Source organism: Mycteria americana, chromosome 17, assembly GCF_035582795.1.
Source record: "Mycteria americana isolate JAX WOST 10 ecotype Jacksonville Zoo and Gardens chromosome 17, USCA_MyAme_1.0, whole genome shotgun sequence".
Taxonomy (NCBI): Eukaryota; Metazoa; Chordata; class Aves; order Ciconiiformes; family Ciconiidae; genus Mycteria; species Mycteria americana.
Window position 1 is genome coordinate 12,886,172 of NC_134381.1, and position 19,321 is coordinate 12,905,492.

The 19,321-nt window shown below is 40.3% G+C and overlaps 1 protein-coding gene across 2 annotated transcripts in view; it reads left to right on the forward strand.

Annotated features, from left to right (window-relative positions):
• The window catches only part of NEK6 (NIMA related kinase 6), a 69,420-nt gene that overhangs the window by 38,848 nt on the left and 11,251 nt on the right, over positions 1 to 19,321 (forward strand). For both annotated transcript variants that reach the window (XM_075519880.1, XM_075519881.1), the window contains exons 5-8: positions 2,689 to 2,799; positions 6,371 to 6,479; positions 7,735 to 7,842; positions 18,140 to 18,234. In XM_075519880.1, coding sequence (XP_075375995.1) covers positions 2,689 to 2,799; positions 6,371 to 6,479; positions 7,735 to 7,842; positions 18,140 to 18,234 — 423 coding nt within the window. The remainder of the gene's footprint in view (positions 1 to 2,688; positions 2,800 to 6,370; positions 6,480 to 7,734; positions 7,843 to 18,139; positions 18,235 to 19,321) is intronic.

Consider the following 19,321-nt stretch of genomic DNA (forward strand, 5'->3'; position numbering starts at 1 on the left):
TGCTCAATTTAACTTTTCTGCATCACTGTTGATGTGAAGTACATGTCTGCCTTGCAATTGTGTCTAGCGTCTGGCCATGTAATATGGGATATTCATATTTTTAAAACTTTCTTGCTACTTTTAAACTGGTGTCTAGTATGAAGTATTTATAGACTATTACTAAAACAACTTGCTGTAAGGGCTTTTCTTTCTTTGTTGTTTTTATTTTTAATGTAGACCACTGAGGAATTTGCGAAGGAATTACACAGACTTGCTGTAGTCCATCCCTGTCAAAATAATACTTTGTCTTTTTTGATCAGACACTTCGGAGTGACCATGGAAATAAAGAGGTTTTGGGGTTTTTTATGATTTCCATATGAATTATAATTATTCAAAATTTCACAGAAGGCAGACAGAACTGTATATTACTTTCAGTGTAATTCTGGCTTAAAGGTTTAGGTAAAGCAGCTCAGTAATTTGGCTGTAATCAGCATTTGGGCTGCCAGCACCCACACTCGCTCATTTAGAGGTGGCTTACCCTTCCGCATGCCCCTTGCTGCCAGTGCCGCTGTGCATACACATCAGGCATTAACTGCCATCAAACTTTCAGGATGCACTAAAGAAATAGGAAATGTCATTAACCCAAGATAAAGTGTTTGTAATCTTTTGTGCATTTAAGGATTTGTGAGAATGAATATACTTTCCTTGTGACAAAAGAAACTTCAGATAGTCTTTTCCATGCCACAGACAAATACGACAGTTACAAAAATAACCCTGGAGTCAATATATTTATTTAAAATAAGGTTGACAAAAGGGAGAGTGGAAGTTTGGCTTATGCAGAGTGGTCTACCTGGCTGTTCCAGGAAAACAGAGTTCAAAGGTCAGTGAAATAAATGGTAGGAAAAACATGTACATCTGCCTTCACACCTCAGCAAGGGCATGGGGAGTCTGCTGGGCCGTCTAGCAGGGCTCCTTCTAGAGCCCTCGTCCCTCTGTTCAGCTTCAGCAGAGGGTGGGGTCAGCTTCTGCTGCTGAGACGGGAGTCCTCGGAGATCTGCTCCTCAAGAGCGATCACAGAGGTTAGCATGGTGGCATGGGTGTTTCGTTTGTTGGCTTTTAATTTTATACAACTTCATCGTAATAGAAGAAACATCCCTCTTTAGATCTAACGAGTTTCTTCAAATCAATACAGACCATCAGTAAAAAGTATGTATACACTCTCCCAAAAAATATATTTAAAATCTGTATGTCAGTTAAGCAACGCTTGGGTCTGAGTAAGTTGGGTTTTGTTACACCTCTGCAGAGGTGCGCAGTCTTCGTTCCTTGTTACAGTTGTCATAGTCTGACGTTGTGTTTTATTGGCACGTGGTGCCGAGGCTTAGGGAAAGCCTCATTTGACTGCTTGAACTTCCCGATGCCTAGGGATAGGCTTAACTGTATCTGCAAGAGCAGTATGCGGTACCCGGGCAGTGGGTGTGCCAGGATAGACGGTGCGTGTGATGGTGTGGGGGGAGAGGGGCACCCTGATGAGCGTTAGGTGTCAGTGGCTATTCTGCTTGTGATTTTGGTGCTTTTTTGGCTAGAAGTTGATCTTTGATCAATGTACCTGAGAGCAGACATTTAAAAGAAATTTCAGCAGAAATGGTGGCCTGTGATATTTATTTATTTATTTAAGGCTTGGTCTTGTGGGAATGTTCTTTGCCTGATGCCTGCACATGGATCCCATTAAGGCTAATGCGCGCTAGTGTCGAGGCATTGCAAAGCAGAATCTATCCCCTAATGTGCATGCAGAGAGGAGTGATTAGCATGATGGATCATAACAGTGTTTCTTTTGGCTTTGTAACCCCTGGAATAGACAGGTTGAGTCGCAGCTGTTTAGTAGATGAAATGCTCACTTTAGTAGTTTCAAAATTTACTGCATTTCTAAGACCACGAGAGAAAGATAATCTAATGCAAAATGAGCAAGAGAGAGTGAATAGAGAGATCTAGATCCTTATCTTCTAAGCAATTACTGTTTTCCACTTTAAGAAATTTGGACATAAAATATTAAACCAGAAATTTAAATTTGTTGAGCCTGTTTCTTAATTTAGTCCTGCGAGTCAAGCGTAACAATCTGAGAAGATCCACATTTTTAAGAAACATAGGAGGAAAAAAAAATTAAAATACCAGTTGTGAATATGAGAAAAATCTATACTGAAATGAAAAAAGTAATTAGTGAAGATGCAAGCATAAATAATCAGAAAAATAGACTGACATATGCAATTTGTGCATTATTTTCCTCCATCAAAGTTTTCATTTAATTCTGTTCTTATTCTAAGGGGCAGAGAGATCTCAGGGAGTACTGTAATCAACAGTTGGTGGGTTTTGTTTATATTTAACGGGGGGGGGGGGGGGGGACGAGTTATTGCTTAAAAAGTTTCTTTCAGAACATAGCCTTTACTGTTGTAAACTCATGAAATATTTAAAAGCAGTTTCACCCTATTTTGGTCCGTATTGCTCTTTACTTAAGACAATTTTATTATGCTGTGCTTGCGGTAAGTGGTATTTCTTACAGGATTTTTGTCTATAATAACCCAGAGCACAGTTTGTAGTTGCACCCATTATGAACTGTTTTGCATAATGATTACAAAACCGGTACAGGTATTGTATCTTGGAGTTGTTGTTACTACAGCGTTATAAATTTTCTTCTTGCATTCTCTCTATTTGCAGCAACTGAACCACCCCAATATAATTAAGTATTTGGATTCTTTTATTGAAGACAATGAACTTAACATTGTCCTGGAACTGGCTGACGCTGGTGACCTCTCTCAGATGATTAAGGTAAGGACGTGTCAGGTCTAACGGTGCTACAAACTTTCGGGATTAGGCAGAGACACGAGGCGGTGGGGGTAAGCACATCTGTGCTAGAAGCACTTTTGTTCTCCTCTTGTGGTTTTAGACACCCACAGGGTGCTTCCAGAGCCTAAACCGAAGTGTTCAGTGGCATTTTAAATACGCCAGGCTATGCCACTTGCTTCTAGTCGCACCTTCGGAAGGGAGCAAGCCTCTGTACGATTTGGTGGGACGTGTGTTATTTGCAAGGTTGATTTATCCAGTCTATGATTGATGGGGACATTTAATTATTGTTAGATTCACTGTTCACATTGCCTGTCTGCCACTCTGAAGACATTCAAGAAAGTGTATTGACTTTCTTTGCAATGGGGATTTGGGTTTGAGAAAATGTTTCAAGTACTTGTTCTTCTCTTATGTTGCTCTTAGGAATACTTGTATTGCTGCAAACCAGCTTTAGTTAAGCTGTTACCACCTGCTTTTATATTTTCTTTGACACGTTAATCTTTAGACGTACATCCCTTGTGAGAACAGATGTGTTATATCATGTTTGTTAGCACTCTCAACCTTCTCTCCATGTTTTACCTGTTTTTTTGCCATCATTATTCTGTAATTATCATAAATGAATGTTTGGAAAGTTCTCCTCCTCCTTGTTGTCACAGTTAAAATATCTTATTAACAGATTTGTTTTCTTTGCCAGCAGAGCTATGAGGCACTAGGCCAAAGGCTGTCAAACAAGTTATCCATTTAGTCCATAGTCAGCGGCTAAATTTACAGTATCCATGAAAAATCTGCTCCATCTCATAGGAGAGTCCCCCTGGGCGAGCGAGCTGGGAACAGGCAGTTGCCAGAGCCGTTCCTGGGGAGAGCCCCACAATTCCAGATACAGCCTTACTCCGCAGCCACTCAGTAGCAGGAGCGACGGTCAGATCTGCCCCGAACCCGGGGGATGAGCCGGCGGTGACCAAAGCTGCACGGTCGGGCTGGTGCCACCGCCTCGGGTGCGTGGTGACTGGCGCCAAAGGCGGCCGCCTCCCACAGCCGCGGGGGTCAGGGTCTCGGTTGTGCTCACTGAGGGTTGTGGGGACAGAGCTTGTTCTTCTGCTGGGGGAGAGCTCAAGCGTATTTTTATCTTTCACTGTTTTCTTGTGTCTTCTTGTATGTTTTGCCCTTTTCCCAACAGATCCTGGGAAAACTTGCAGTTTATCTCAGGCTTTTTGTAGTTGTGGTTAAAGATGGGGAAAAAAGTGAGGGCAGGAGTTAGGGCTGTGATCATCCTGAGGTGTGCAAGTGTTTTGCTTGATTTTTAAATCTTAGTTATAAAAAATTTTACCTACATAATTGTGAGATACTATCATACAAAATATTTGCATTTTTTTGCAACCTTAGTTTAAAACATTCCCTACTGATAAATATGTTCATTTATCTATCAGGGTTGGTTATTTAATTTTTTAAAATTACTTTCTATGTCATTATAAATAGGAGTTACGTTTTTCCGAAACATAATTTGTAGTTTCTTAGGCTGACAACTTGAACAGCACTGTAACTTGTGTTCTTTCTGCCAGCGCTCCCCAGCCTGGTCTGTTTTCCCACGTGTTTATCGCAGGCATGAAGAAGATGCACTAGGTTTTTTCAAGGTCATGTAAATGATGCTTTTCCATTGGTGCAAATCTTGGCATTCCTTTTTTTTTAATAGAGGAAAAAAAACCCTAAAACCAAGAGGGAACAGAAGTCTCCTCCTAAATATGGCTTTAACTGCAGAAGAGGAGTTTGCCCGCCTGCCCCTCTGCGTCACCCCCACTCCCCACCCCTCCCTTGGGAAGTTAAGCTTATGTGAGGATTTTCAGTTTTGGCGAGGCGGTAGGAACAGCAGTAACAACACTCTGAAGGTGCGAGAGTGATAAAAACAGGGACTGTCTTTGTCACGCCCCTGGTGCCTGCATTATTTATGAGGTATTGTAAAGCTGATGTAAGAGAGTGCTGCAGGATAACCCACTGGAGAGTTGGGACTTTCTTGTAAATGTCAGGCGAATCTTATTGGACATGACATTTAGAAAATCATCACTTGTGGTCTTGCATATCCACTCTTAAATACTTTAATGAGAATTAAATAATTTTATCGTGTATATAACACTTTATCCCTCACCCTCTGTAATTCCTCTGTGCTCTCTATCAAGTTTTGGTTTGAAACCGTTGCAATCTGTCAGATTTGCTGCCTGGGGAATTGCACGGTCGTGCCCCTTCACAGCTGATCTGCAAAAGAAAATTTGCCATTACTTGAGTCAAACACGAACCAGTAACAGCATTTCACATAAAATACAAAATGTGACAGCGGACATCAGATGTCTGTACTGAGAGGAAAAAGCACAAGATGCAGAAAGGGGCAACAACCAATTCCCTTCCTTTATTCTTGCTCTTGCATGCTGCTGATGGAAATTCTCAAGGGTACGATGCAAAAGAAATGCAGTTGCAGTGTGCTAGAAGGGTGTACAGCGTTTCAGAGCTAGTCGTTATCCAATGACGCTTTGTGTATCAAAGGATGAGGATAAATCTTAAACCTCTGGAAGCATATTATAAGTGTGTTTCGTTAATGCTCTGGATGAAGAACTGGCTCAGTATCTAGCACAGGAAGAAGCAATGAGAAGTCAGGGACCAATAATCTGAAGTAGCGCAGTTTTGGGATGCCTTGGAGGAGGCAGTCACGCTTTGTGTGTTATGTGCGTGGCTGCTGTGCATTTCTGAAGTGGAAAAAGAGTAGTTGAAGATATATAACGTTTAGCCTTCACTGAAGTGTGCAGCTGGATATTCATTCCTGTAATAAGTTGCTCGGGAAGAAGACTTCAGCATTGCAGAGAACCATCACCGTGCTGCACTCCTTCGTATCGTGTGCATTATGCTTATGATTATTTCATTTGAGAGCTGTTAGCGCCCACAGGTCCGTTGAATCCAGACTCAACTTTGCTTGGCACTGCATAAATGCACACAAAACGGTCTTTTTCCAGATCTGTGTGTGTCTTGATCAGTAGTGTCTTTTTGTCTCACTACAGATAGTTCACTTAATTTGATATTCCTATTATGCATGAAGTAGAATATATTATTCTACCTGATCACAGAAGAAACTTGGATACTTTATTGATATTCTGGCCATCTTGTAAAAAGGGGAAACAGATTTCCTTATTGTTGTTAATAGACTGTACAATAATGAATGTTTACAAGATTTTTTTAATGATCTTTTGTGACTTAAGGCAAAATATTTGAGACATTTGTTGTTTTGAGGCATTAAATATGTTTTGCAAGATAATTAAGGAGATTAATGCTAATTATAATTGGTGTCCATTCAAAAATGTCAAACCTATTTAAGCATATTTTTCATAATAGTTGTTAATTAGTGAACTGCATTGAAGTTTACATACAGAGGGAAGGAGTTAAAAGCTAATCAGTAGAAAAGTCATGCTGCTGCAGATCTGGAAGACATGAGCAACCTGCAGCTGACTAACATGAGTCCAGGAACGAGTCAAATATGTTGCTTTTTCACTGATCTTTTATTTATTTCCTCCCACAGTATTTTAAAAAGCAGAAACGGTTAATCCCGGAAAGGACGGTGTGGAAATATTTTGTGCAGTTATGCAGTGCAGTTGAACACATGCACTCCCGCAGGGTGATGCACAGAGGTAACATTAATTCAGTCTCTTTTCACTGAATAATAATATAATGTTCCAATTAGTAAGCGCCTACATTCAAAAACAATTATGCTGATGTTCAGCCAATGCATGTTTAGAGAGGCTGGAGCTTGCAAGATGGATTTCTCCTTCTGTCTCTTTGCCTCATTGTTAAAGGATTCAGTCCGAAGTGAGTGTGGTATTAGGAAGATGAGCTGCTTTGTATTCCAGACACTGATATTAAGTAGAAGTGTCAAACTTGCCATTAGAAAAGTGTCAGAAGTAAAATGCTGAGACTACTGGATACAGCGAACTCTAAGAAATAGTCTTCATTATATTAGCTGTGACCTTAGAGAGCTTAGAAGAGTTTTTCTGTCTTGCGAGCTTTTCTGAAATATTAATACAAATACGTCCCACACTCTCGTAACCTGTTCTCCATTTTCATTACTTATTTTTTAATCTCTTGTCTTAGAACTTTTCATAACTTTGAGCTTTATCCAAAAATTATGTTGCTTCTTTCAGCGTAAATGAAATGCTTTGTGAGGGACTTGACCCAGGAAATGCAAATATCCCAAAAGGCGCCGATACCAATCTCTGCTGCTTATTATTTCCTTTATCCTTCAAAGCAGTGAATTCTTCACTATTTTTTTTAATAGCAACGTGATGTCATTTTTGCTCCTTTATACATCCCCTGATGCAGTTTCAGTTGTACCCGAATTAGGCCTGTAATTGGTGGCTGAAATTTGGAGCCTCGCACATTTAGTCTGCTTTAACGTGAGGAAAGAGCCTCACTAACTCAATCCTGACACGACTGCTCGGTAAACTGGAGTTTTAGTAATTTTTACACTCCATGAACAAACTGGGCTGTATAGAGCCCAGAATTTATGTATATGTGGGACAATAATTTGCCCTTGGTGTGAGGGGACCATGGCGGGCAGTACACTTTCCTGTAGAAAACAATAATTTCCAAAGACAAACAGACTTATTTCTTTGATTTCCATCAGTTAAAGAGGTTGCCTCCATTCTGTTGTGCTGTTTCCTACATTTTCCCTCATTGGTATTTCTTGTGTGCTGGGAAGTGTGCTCTGATTTTTGTGTATGTGCAGAGCTTGAAGTCTTGGAAGACTCAGCCTATCAAAGCTATAAAGAAATGCGGTTCTGCTCAAGCCTCTTCTGTACAGAGAGCGCTCCAGGCTATGTTTCTATTGCAGTATTAGAACCAAATAACCTTTTGTGGCTTTGACCTTTTACCTTTTTCTTCTTGCAGACATAAAACCAGCCAACGTGTTTATAACAGCCACAGGGGTGGTGAAGCTGGGAGATCTTGGATTAGGCCGGTTTTTTAGTTCTAAAACCACTGCAGCACATTCCTTAGGTAAGATGGTACTTGTACAGTTGTCAGCTGTGATGTTCAAAAGAAGTGGTGTCTGTCCTCTTACTATGACAGAAGCTTGATTCAGTGGGTGCATACTATGTTTTCTATGATACGTGGTTTAAGTACTCTTCATATGAAATTAATAGGTATTCTTTGTTTTAAAACTCCACTTGATTTTTTTTTTTTTTTTTTCCTGGAAGGTCTGGCCTGGTAAGTGTATGATTTATAGCAAATGTAACAAACGCAGCTTTTCCACTCTAAATGGCATGTTTGCCTGCCCTCTGCTACTGGAATTAGATGTTACACCACCACCGGTTTTAGCAGATGCTGGTCAGCAGTCTTACCCTGAACAGGGGTTGTGGCCCTCATCTGAGGTGAGGGAAGTATTCAACGTCCTCGCAGTTCGTCTGTTCCAAAAAGGGACTTCACTTGGAACTCAGCTTAGGCTTTAAAGATCCACGTTTTCTTAATGTCTTCCACATATCTCGAGGTTGTTTTCCTGCTCTTCTGTTGGTACAGCTCATTGTTCTTGCCAAAGCCTAGTACCTTGCTTTTATTCTTACTGAGCCTGTTTCCAGACTCTCCTACTTGTGATCACTCTGAATTTTTATTCTGTACACTGCTGTGCTTTGGTTCATCCCAGCTTCTTGTTATCCACAAAGGCAGTAGTGTTGCCACAGTACCCCGTGTTAATGCATGTGTTGGACAGAACTAGAGCTATCAGCTGTCTTGCAGGACTTCACTGGAAGTGGCCTTCTACTTTGACAGGGAACTGGTTTTCCAACCGATTTTGCATCCATTAAGTAGTTTGATTTAGACAGATTTAGCAGCTTGCCTATGAGTAAAGTAATATAAGCCTTGGATAAAAGCGTTACAGTTGTAATACATCTGTTGCTTCTGTTTCTCTGGAGCCTCTTAACTTATCATGGAAAAAAATTATATCATTTGTCATGATGTTTCGTGGACCAGTCACAGTGATGATGATTCGTTTCTTGTTCTTTTTTCTGTGTTTTACAAGTAGCATGAGTATACCTCCAGCATCTTCCTGAGAATTGAAATTAAGTTGACTGGTTTAGAGCATCTGGGTTCCTCTCTCCCTTATTTTTACTGTTAGCATTAATTACAATGCTATAGGAAAGTATACAGTATACAAAGGTCATTCTTTAATTCTTACAGTATAAAGTATATCATAATTGGTCTGTAACCTCTTGAGAGGTGGCTGATTTTCTGTTTTTATTAACGGGTCTCTATTTTTTTGAGTCACAAAGATACTTCTGTGTTACAGCAGTGAAGGAACTTTGGCTTTTAGTGCAGTATGTAAGCTCTTTTACATTCAGCTCTCACAGTTGATTTTGGAACAGATGACAGGTTTTTGTTTCGCTGTTTGTCTTTGTGCAATTTCCTCCACTGAGTGTGAGTCTTGCTCGATTGTTTCTTATGTGCATACAAGCTTAATTGATAATACTCACCAACAGCACTGGGGCTTCTCAGTGCACAAGAAAGGAAGATAGATGCCTTATTTTGTGTATGCTTAAAAAAAAAAAAGAGGCATTTCTACAGTTTACTTTCATAAAATATTAGGAGATTTCCCTTTGCATCAAAAGCTATCCTAGGTTATATACACACTATACTTAAGAGATTAAAATAAATCCTCTTCACAGAAAGTTACAATCACATCATCTGGACAAGCAAAAATATGATCATGTCTAATTATATTATCTTATCTAGTTTGACTGCTGCACTTATTATATTAATAAGAATAAATTGGGGCTTGGAAACTGGCTGCACATGTAAGCCAAGCTTGTGACCTTTACCAGGGTTGCTCTCTCTTAATTGAGAAAGCTTGTGCAGGAAGAGTTAAGCCTCTTCTGCACAAACCTTGCCCTTCCTCAAATCAACAGCATCTTGGAAACAGGTGAATAAGGCGCAAAACACTAAAGGAGTAGCAGTGAGTGATACTGCAGACAGTGTGTTGTGTTGTGGGAGGGGTGGACACACCACCACTCCCAGTGGTTCTTGTATCCAAGTAAAAAGAACATTTTTACGATCAAAAAATATGCAGACTTGAAGCTTTTTTTTTTTTTTGTAATTTGCCAGACATATAGGTTTTGTAGCAGCAGGAATTCTACTGATCTTGGTTTTGGTTTAATTAAGACATTTGTTTAAGTAGCCGTGAGTGATGAACACCCTGCAAACCAGAGCATGGTACCCGCACGGACCCAGGCTGCGATGCCGGGCACTTCCCGTAGCCGCGTTGCCCCGGCAACCGCCCTGAACCATCATTTCTCTGGCTGCTGACCCATGAATTGAACGTGCGGCTTATGCAAATATATTCATCTAATTTTTTTTTTTTTCTTTGTATTTGCTAGCATCAGACTGGCATAAAAGGGCATTAGGCAGTACCACAACCCGTCTGACAGGTGTACCACTGGGCTGCGGCAGCGCGGCCGCCGCCGTGTCAGGAATGGGAGCCGTAATTAGAGCAAGGAACAGAATGAACGTCAGATGAATTACCAGGCAGCAGATCATATTTGTCAGGAAGGATTGCATACATAAAAATTAAGTGACAGTACATGCCGGGGTAATGAAAGAAAAATGAAAGATTTGCCCGTACACAGTTCGTGAGATGCAGGCGAGCGCCTTGCTTGGAGCAACGGCAGGATGCCTGACTGGCGGCACGGCCGGTCGGGAGCATCACCGGGGCAGTGGGCGACCGTGAGGCAGGGAAAGCCCCAGCCCCTGGAAAACCTCCATAGGCAGACCTGCAAGAGGGGAAACGTGGACACCTCCTGCCTCACTAAGTAACAAAACTGTGCTGGGAAAGGCAGCAGTATTGTGGGATGGGTGCCAAACGCCGGAAACCAGCGGAGGCTGGAGGGTGTGGGTGAAGTCACCAGGTGGCACCTCTTCTGCCGCTTTTCCTTTTCCCTGTATGGCTTGTGAGAGAAGACAGAGATACTTTTCCATAAGTGAGAGCTCTTCATGCACAAGCTTTACCAGAAAACTCCCATGTTTTAAAGGTAATGAGTGTAGCTAAGGTGAATTTTACAACTACTGGTTACAATATGGTGGCTTACCAGCCTTCCTTCTCTAATTTAAGCTCCCTTTTAGCCTAAGCTCCAGGATTTAGTTTAATGGAGGTGGACTCTCGCGTATCACAGAAACTTCATTTTATTGCGGGGTGTAGGAGGGAACGGGGGGGGGGGGGGGGGGCAATTCAGCGTGAAGTGAGCAGGAATGCTTTTTTCCTTCCCTCCCCCCCCCCCAGTGCTGCTTACTATTTTCTTGAAAAACTTGTAACAGCCTGTTCTTATGCAGTTTGTAATGCGGGCATTTTACTACATTCATAGTCATGCCCCCCCCCCCCCCCCCTTTTTTTTTCTTTCTTTCTTTCTTTCATTTGTATGTTTATTTTTTTCCCCCCAGAGGAGCCATATGATACCTGTTTGAAGGCTGTTTCCCTACAGAAAATGATTATACTTAACCCAGGGCTTTGCACCCTGTAATCATGAAATGACATCTAGATGCTGGAGTTTGAGTGGGTGCCACCATGCGGTTTGGGTTGATTGGATAGTACGGGGGTGTGATGTGCTTCCAGGTGTCGTCTCTTTTGTTGAAGATTTAATAGGGCTAGGAGTATTTTTTTGTCTGTTTTTCGTGTTTGATTATGTCCGTTATTTATTTTGTTGATCTCTGAGGTGGGCATCCAGAGGAATACCTGTGAGTTAAGGCTATTCTAATATGCTTCTGAGAAAGTTCAAGTCATTAACTTTGCTATAAAACCTAATTAGTTACAAGACAAAAATTACAAATAGCAGAGCATATGTAAAAACTGCATAAACTTTGGAAAACTGCATAGACTTTGGAGAACTTCACAGTAAGCTGGTAGATTTTGTTTTACTAGGAGCTGTAATAAATATAGAGAATTTCCATTAATATTAAAATGTATAACTTTATTGTGAACTGGTATAATGCCCATTTTTAGCCAAATAAACTTGGCATTATCCAAAGCTTCTGTTTGGCTTTACATTTTGAAGAAAAAAGTAAAGAAAAGGGAAAAAAAAACCCCACCAAAACAAACCAAAAAAATTTTACACAGAATAGTCTTGTTTTGGAGCAGATGATTTATTATTTATTCTTGGACAAGAATAAACTTGGAGCAGATTTTCCTTTTGGGGGATGCATTTAAGTCAAAGCTTCCCAGTTTAGAACATGCAGATAGCTGTGAATTGGAGTACGTGGGGTGTTACACGTTCCTTCTGGTTTCTTGTTGGATATGAGGGCGAACAGGGAATAGCTGCAGTCACGAGAAGAGCTCTTTTATAAATGGACTGTTTGTCTTTTTTTCGTTTGCTTGCCAAACCAGTTTGCCATCTGAAACAAAACCCACAGTACTTTGAGGGGCTAGTAAGCAGTACTTGTTAAGAAAGAATGGACACAAGAAATCCGCTTAAAATTTCAACAGCCAATATTCTGTGGGTTTCGAGAAATTTTGGCCTTTTGGTCTGTGCCTGTAGTACAGTATTTGTGGAAGGAAAGATTGGTGCAGAATTACTGCAAGTATATTGTACTACCTACATGTAAAAAACAAAACAAAACTGAAAAACTATAAGGACTTTGATAGGGTTGTGTATGTAATTAAATACTAATAAGAAAAAAAGAGAGAGCTTAGAGCAACAGGTCTTCTAAAAACAGCTGCAATACTATGCACAAAATATTTATTCTCTTTTGTAAGAGTAAGTAGATTTAATCTTTTTTTTTTTCTTTTTTTCCCCCTTGAAACAATTAGTGGGGGTACCTCACACTGAGATTTGAAGGAATTTAAAGTGTATTTTAGTGCCTTTGATCATTGTTTCACTTTAGCTAATTCCCAAAAGTTGAACTAATTCCCAAATTCTCCTTCTGGGAAAAGGACTCAGCCTTCTTGTTGGAAATATACCCCAAGTAAGGCAAACGGTTAGAAACAGATATTTAGGAACTAGACAGATACTTAGGAACTAGACTCCTTTTTAAATAATGCTGTGCATTTTTCTTGGTAGCCTACAAGCGTGTCTGAAGAGATGAGACAGGTGAGAGTTGTGGACTTTCATTTTCAAGTAGAATTGCTTCCCTGCTGTGTTTGCACCACCAGATATTATTAAAACATATTTTTCTCTAAAACATTTTTCTCAACTGTATGTGTGTTCATGGAATACGTAATAGTGTGTCTTGCATGTTAAAGCTAAGCTAATAGATCTGGAAATATTTTATTATTTAAAAAACTGGGTGTTTTTTTTGTTACTCATGGATGGCATCTCAGGTTTTTGCGCATAGTTCGTTGCCTTTTTCGTTTGTAATGAGCGTGCTTCAGAAATTACAAATATTTCAAAACATTGTAAAGTTTGTTTTGACAGGAGTGGAACATCTCGAGGATGAAGGAATGCTTAATCAGTGTTACCCCTTTGAGGCCCGCGTTGTGCTCTGATATCTCTTGGTTTGAAACTGGGAATACTCTGTAAAGGTACACTAAAGGTCAGAATTTGTTAGGTTCTTTCATATTCAGAACTCTGTTCCCTGCTGAGAGAAAGAAAAGTGATGGATTCAGAAATACTTTTCAGCTCAGTATTAAAGATTAGCTGGAAGGTGCTGGTGAAAGCGGAACAATAAAAGCATTCCTTATCACTTGCACTTTGCAGCCAAATATGGCTATGGAGTTTGATTAATTTCAAGAGATGCTTATTTTCTATAGCATTTTAAAAAAACCCAACATACAGAGCCTATTAAAAATATTTGGAAATATTCTGCACTGATTTCAGTTTAATGGCAATCTGCCTAAAGGCGCAGGAGACTGTTGCTGCAAGGGGCTTGTCTGTGGTACATTAAATGCAGTGAATGAGACTCTTGATAGAGCCTCCTAAAAGCATGAATCAGATTTTTCTCTTGTTTCTGCCTGTGTGCAGCTAAGGATGAATTTCACAGGAAGCATTGATCCCTGCCTGAACTGTGTTTGCACAGGGAGAAGCTCTGTATAGAAAATAACGATCGTGTGTGACTGTACTACGAACCTGGCCACTGTCACTTTCACAACAACAAAACTCCTCTGATTCAAGCTGAAAAACGTTTTTAAAATGAGTGAGCATGATCTTCACTGTGTGGTGAAAGACTTGCTGAGTTTAGAAGTAATGTAACTCTTTACCTGGGTGTTTCTGTGGCAGATGTGGGAATTCAGCTCAGAGTACCTATGCGCACTGGTTGCTGTAGTTGCACGGGTAGGGTTTTTAATTCAAACTATATATGAGAGGAAAGGAATTTGAATTTTATTTCTGGAATAACTTTGCTGCCTTTGCCTGTGTGTTTTCCTGGTGAAACAAGAGACTCTGCTCTTAATCTAATTTGGAATAATTAGCATTTCCCTAACTTGGGTGTTGCAGATATCCCAGAGCTGTTCTGGTCCGTGTGGGTGTTGTAGCTGTGCTACACAGACAGTGCTGGGGAGAGTCGGAAGAAACGTTGTTCTGGCATCGCTGAAGTATGCTGATACTCAAGTGAAGTGTTTCGACTTTCAGGAATAGAACGGGAAGATGCTTACTTAGTCATAATCTTCTCTACGATTTTGCGACCTTTATAACTTTAAAGCCATTACTCTACTAGCTGGTGATTAATATTGAATCTGAACAATATTTTGTATTTTCAGCAGGGCAAATACCAAAGAAAGTTTCTGATTAATAGTCTCCGATTAGACTATTCTTGTCAAATTGACTAATGCAATGCAGTGGTGAGCCCTGACTGATTGCGCTGGAAGCCTTGTGCGGCTTTCTAGAAGATGCTCATTACAGGAGATTCCCACGTAATGTTGGACAGGCCATAAAGAGAATTGGGCTTGTCAGTCTTTTATCATGACAGTTATTTAAAAATTAATGCATCAGTTTTGAAACGCAGAGACCTGCTTGTTCATACATTTGCTGACAACACTACAGTAATGATAGGTAAATGTGCAAGGTAGACTTCATAAAATCAGCTCAGGCGTGGACTGTTCCACAGACCTATTAATATAATGGAACAGACTAATGCACAGAAGATCGAATACGGACTATAACGCACTCATCCGTATTATAAACCCTGTCATTCTGCTTTGATCGAAGGTCGTTTTAAGGCATTATCTGAAACGACAATTTTAGCCTACCAAGCAGACCCCTGCTAACATGGAAGGCAAGGCCATAACTTTAGAGCCCACACGTTGATTATTTGCTCTGAGCTTGTCACGCAGTGACCCAAAATAACTGATCGCAAGGACAGCTACGGCTGGAGGCCAGCCCTGGCACCAGCACTCTGAAGCACGAAGACTTTGGGGAGCAAGAGCGGGAATGATCTTCGTGTTCCCTCCTGCCAGTTGCGTGCTGCTTGTCCGCCCATGCTCAGCTCCTGTACTTGCTGTCAGTGAAGGGCTAGCATGTCTTCTGCTTCGTCTGCTCTGTTAACTCGCCTGGCAGATTTGAGAAAAGCAGCAGCACTGAGAAGTTCAAGGTAGGGAAGTGTCTTACTGGTGCTCAGTGGGGACTTCCGAAACTGTCTTCAAGAACTTCGTGTAATGAATCACCATTTCTTCTGCAGCTCCATATTTTTAAGCAGGAAAATTAATTAGTGCTATTCCAACCAAGTCAGTTCTTGTACAGAAATCTGGCAAATGTGTGGGAATTACTTGGGGAGCTGTGCTGTCCATTGTGTGCATCTTGCATGCACATGGGAGAGATCCACAGAAAGCCTTGTTGGATTCTTTGAATGAATCCTGTCTGCTTTTGCTGTTCTGTGAAGTTACTCTGTGCAGTCTGTTAAAAATTAGTAACTATTAACAGAACTCTGGCCTCATCCATACATAGAAGCCTTTCACTGGCAACTAAAACCAGCCAGATCTGGGACAGTGTCAGTTTGGCATGCTCCTAGGGTGGATATGATATTACTGAGCATGGAAATATAATAATCTCCATGTGTTTTTTTTTCCTGTGTTGTAGCTTGTATAGAATTTGCAAAAATTTCATTTCTCATTAGGGTACTCTTCACCTTGAAAGGGAAGTGCTTTCTTATTTGAATGACCTGCAAGCACAAGCTGAGTTTATCGTATAGGGCAGCTGATTACTGAAGGTCCTGGGGGACCAAGTAAATAAGCCAGTCAGGGAAGTGGCTGCCTTTCTTGGTTACTTGGTCTATTTTGGGAAGTAGAGTTTTATATATGTATTCCTGTAACATCTTATGTTTCACACAGATGCCATAGGATTAATTTCACATTATATGCTACATTTCTGAATAGCTCTGAGTAAAAATTGTTGAGGTTCAGTAGACTCAAGGTTTGGGCATATAAATGCATGACAGAAATGTAGAATAAAGATTGAAGGGTGTTGGTTTGGGTGGCGGGGGCGGTGGTGTTTTTGTTTTGAGGTAAGCTGCCTAGTTTTCATCCCAGAGCAAGAAAATGCCTTGAGTATTTAAGGTTGCACCAGCTATTCTACATGATCCCAGTTTACCCCACAGGAAACCTGGGGCTTCAGAATGCTGATACGGTAGCAACTTTAGTAGTGGGGTAAACTGGGAGGATCTGGTGCATATGGCATCCATACTTCCAGCAAGACCTTCATAAGGGGGGATGTTGGGGATGCTTTGGAGTAAACTGGATAATTGCATGCCAGCATTGGCAGTACTAATTTCAAATCAATGCTTTTTGTTTTGACTAAATAACCTCAGAGAAGATTTCTGTATTTCTCTGATTTCCAGCTTCTATTTGGATGCTGGTGTACTGAGAACGAGTATTGTCTGACTCCTCAGGTGCTGCCCCACGTCTGACCGTTCCTCTGTGTCTTGGTTTATATACGTGTTGTGAATTCTTTGGGGCTGTAAACATCTTCTTGTCCTGTGAGGACAGGCTTTGTACGGTGCCTGTGTCAAAGGGATCCTGGCCTGTGTTTGGGTTTTCTGGATGACAGAGGAATGCGGCGAAGATTTGGACTCGCATGTGTGCTTAGAATGGCATGGTCTGAGCTAGAGGGACCCCAAAGTGATTTTGTTCAGGTCTTGCACTGACGGCAGCAGCTTTGTGCTGGGTCATCTGTGCGCTCGCTGGGGGTTGATTTGTGCCTTTCGGGAAGCTGCTGCTTTCTGCCCCAGAACTCATTTGTTTCCTACAGTGTGCAACCCCCTCCTTAGGAGCATCGGGGCAGGTGGTGGCTGTTCTTCCCCCTCCACCTCTAACGCCATAGCGTCTGCTTGTTAGTCTTCCAGCTGTCTGCAGTCAGCATTTCAAATGCAGAAATTGTAGACTGAATGTTACAGGCAAATTAAACATTTGCCATCTTGTGAGGAAAGGTCTTTAATTAGGAGAAGGATACACTGGAATGCCAAAAGCAAAAAAAAAAAAAAAAAAAAATTGACAGGGGACAGGCAAGCAGGGGAAGCAGGAGAAAAGAGAGCATATAAAGTCCTTGGATGTTTTAATAAATGATGTATCTGAGGATTATTTGATGTAGTTGAGACTGCCAGGATGTCTTATATTTTCAGTACCACAACTGAAACTTATTTAGGATTTAAAAAAGAACCTTTTTGAGGTAGGAATTTATTAATAATTTCCTGTAACTCCTGTCCAAAATGCTGGAGTAAATTTCTTTTGATAAAATACAGACTTCTGGAAGTACATAGAAATCCCACAGCTTCTGACGTGACTGTAGGTTGGAGCAGTAGTTTAAAGTTTGGAATTATTATCTTGGTTCTTTCAGAAAGTTTTTGAATACCTGTCTGGTGCTGGGCTTGTTACTTCCATTTCCCTGCTGCAGGAAATGGTCTCCTGAGCTCTTAAAAAGGGTGCCCCGTCACATCTGGAGCCGCTCTGTCATGCTGCTAGCGCAGTGTGTCGGGTGAACGTTCAATTGATACGCTGTCACAGGATTCTTGTTTTAGCAGAGTACATTCATGACATCTAACTTGCAGTTTCAATGCTCTTGAGTGAACCAAAGGAGGATGATCCTTTATGATTGCTCTGTCCGCCTGAGACGCTCTGAAGGTACTTGGAAGACTGAAAGGGGAAGAAAACGGTCCTCAAACTTCAAAAATACAGAAGACATTTTCAGTAATGTTCACCAGTCCTTTAGTTCTATATGTGATGATATATTTGGTTCTATGCCTTCGAAACCATGATCTGTTTCCAAATTTTTGTGTGAATCTCTTCTAATTAGCTATTCGTGCTAAACCTAATCCTTTAATGAAGTCAAACTTCTGTATAATACAGTCACTTCTTAAGACGATAACTCCTCATTTGTTTGTTTGTTTTTTACAGTGGGAACTCCATACTATATGTCCCCAGAAAGAATACATGAAAACGGCTATAACTTTAAATCTGATATCTGGTCTTTGGGCTGTTTATTGTATGAGGCAAGTATCTTCTAACTTTTTTTCCCAGATTTGTCTTAACCACACAATACGGTACAGAAATTGAGTAGTTCAGACTTAGTTTAGCTTAATTGTTGAGAAACCTTATGAAAAATTAACTCTTTTTGTGCTCATCATGTGCTTTTTGAGCATGAACAACACTGCCATACAGCACAGTACTTACACAAAGTGAATTTAGTAGGTCACAGGAGATGTTGAGGATATGGACATAAACAAGCCAGCTTACTGCATTCTTTCTTCCTACTGTGAGCAGAGCTGTTGTTAGGGCAGCATGTTCATAGTTTCTTCTGAATACTGCATTTGTTTTAAAAATAGCAAATTCATTTGAATGTAAGCTTCTGGTTTGTTAAATTGAATTCTGACCAAGTGGAATATTTTAATTTTGGGAACTTTCAATAAAGAGAAATAGAGTTTTTATGTATTGCGAAATCAGTTTCTCTAACTTTATTAGACTATAGCTGGAATTTTTTCTAATTGTGCATTGTCTTCTAGCCCCATGCACAGATACAAAGCAGGCACACTTTGTATGAACTACATACTTAGTATGCAACTTTTCCTTAAAAGCTATTGCACATATTTTGAAAATAAGTGCTATGATTTTATAACAGTACTTTGAGTTTTGTGATTTCATTTTTAGCAGGGATCAAAGGGTATTGAACAGTCTTGTACTCCTTTATAATCTAATCTTAATCCTTTTTTAAATGTATGCATCTTTGAATTCAAGTGAAAGTGCATGTCAACATTTAGAAAACTTTTATCCCAGCCCAGAGAATTAAAAATCCCTGGGATATTTAGTAATAAGAATATTGCTCACATCCTCTTTGGATAATAAATTATGTGAACTGAAGACATTTTGTTTCTCACTACAACTTCTTGTAACCACATGGAATTAGAGAATAAACAGAAATGCAGTTTATTTTGTGAGCACATCAGATGTGAAAACTTACTATAGTTAACCATGTACTTCAGCTAGTTGATTAAACAAACCTTTTGGGACAAGATGGTATAAAAGTAAATTTTCCCGTAACTTGTCACTATTTATGTATTTTGGGGAGGAACACTCATCTGA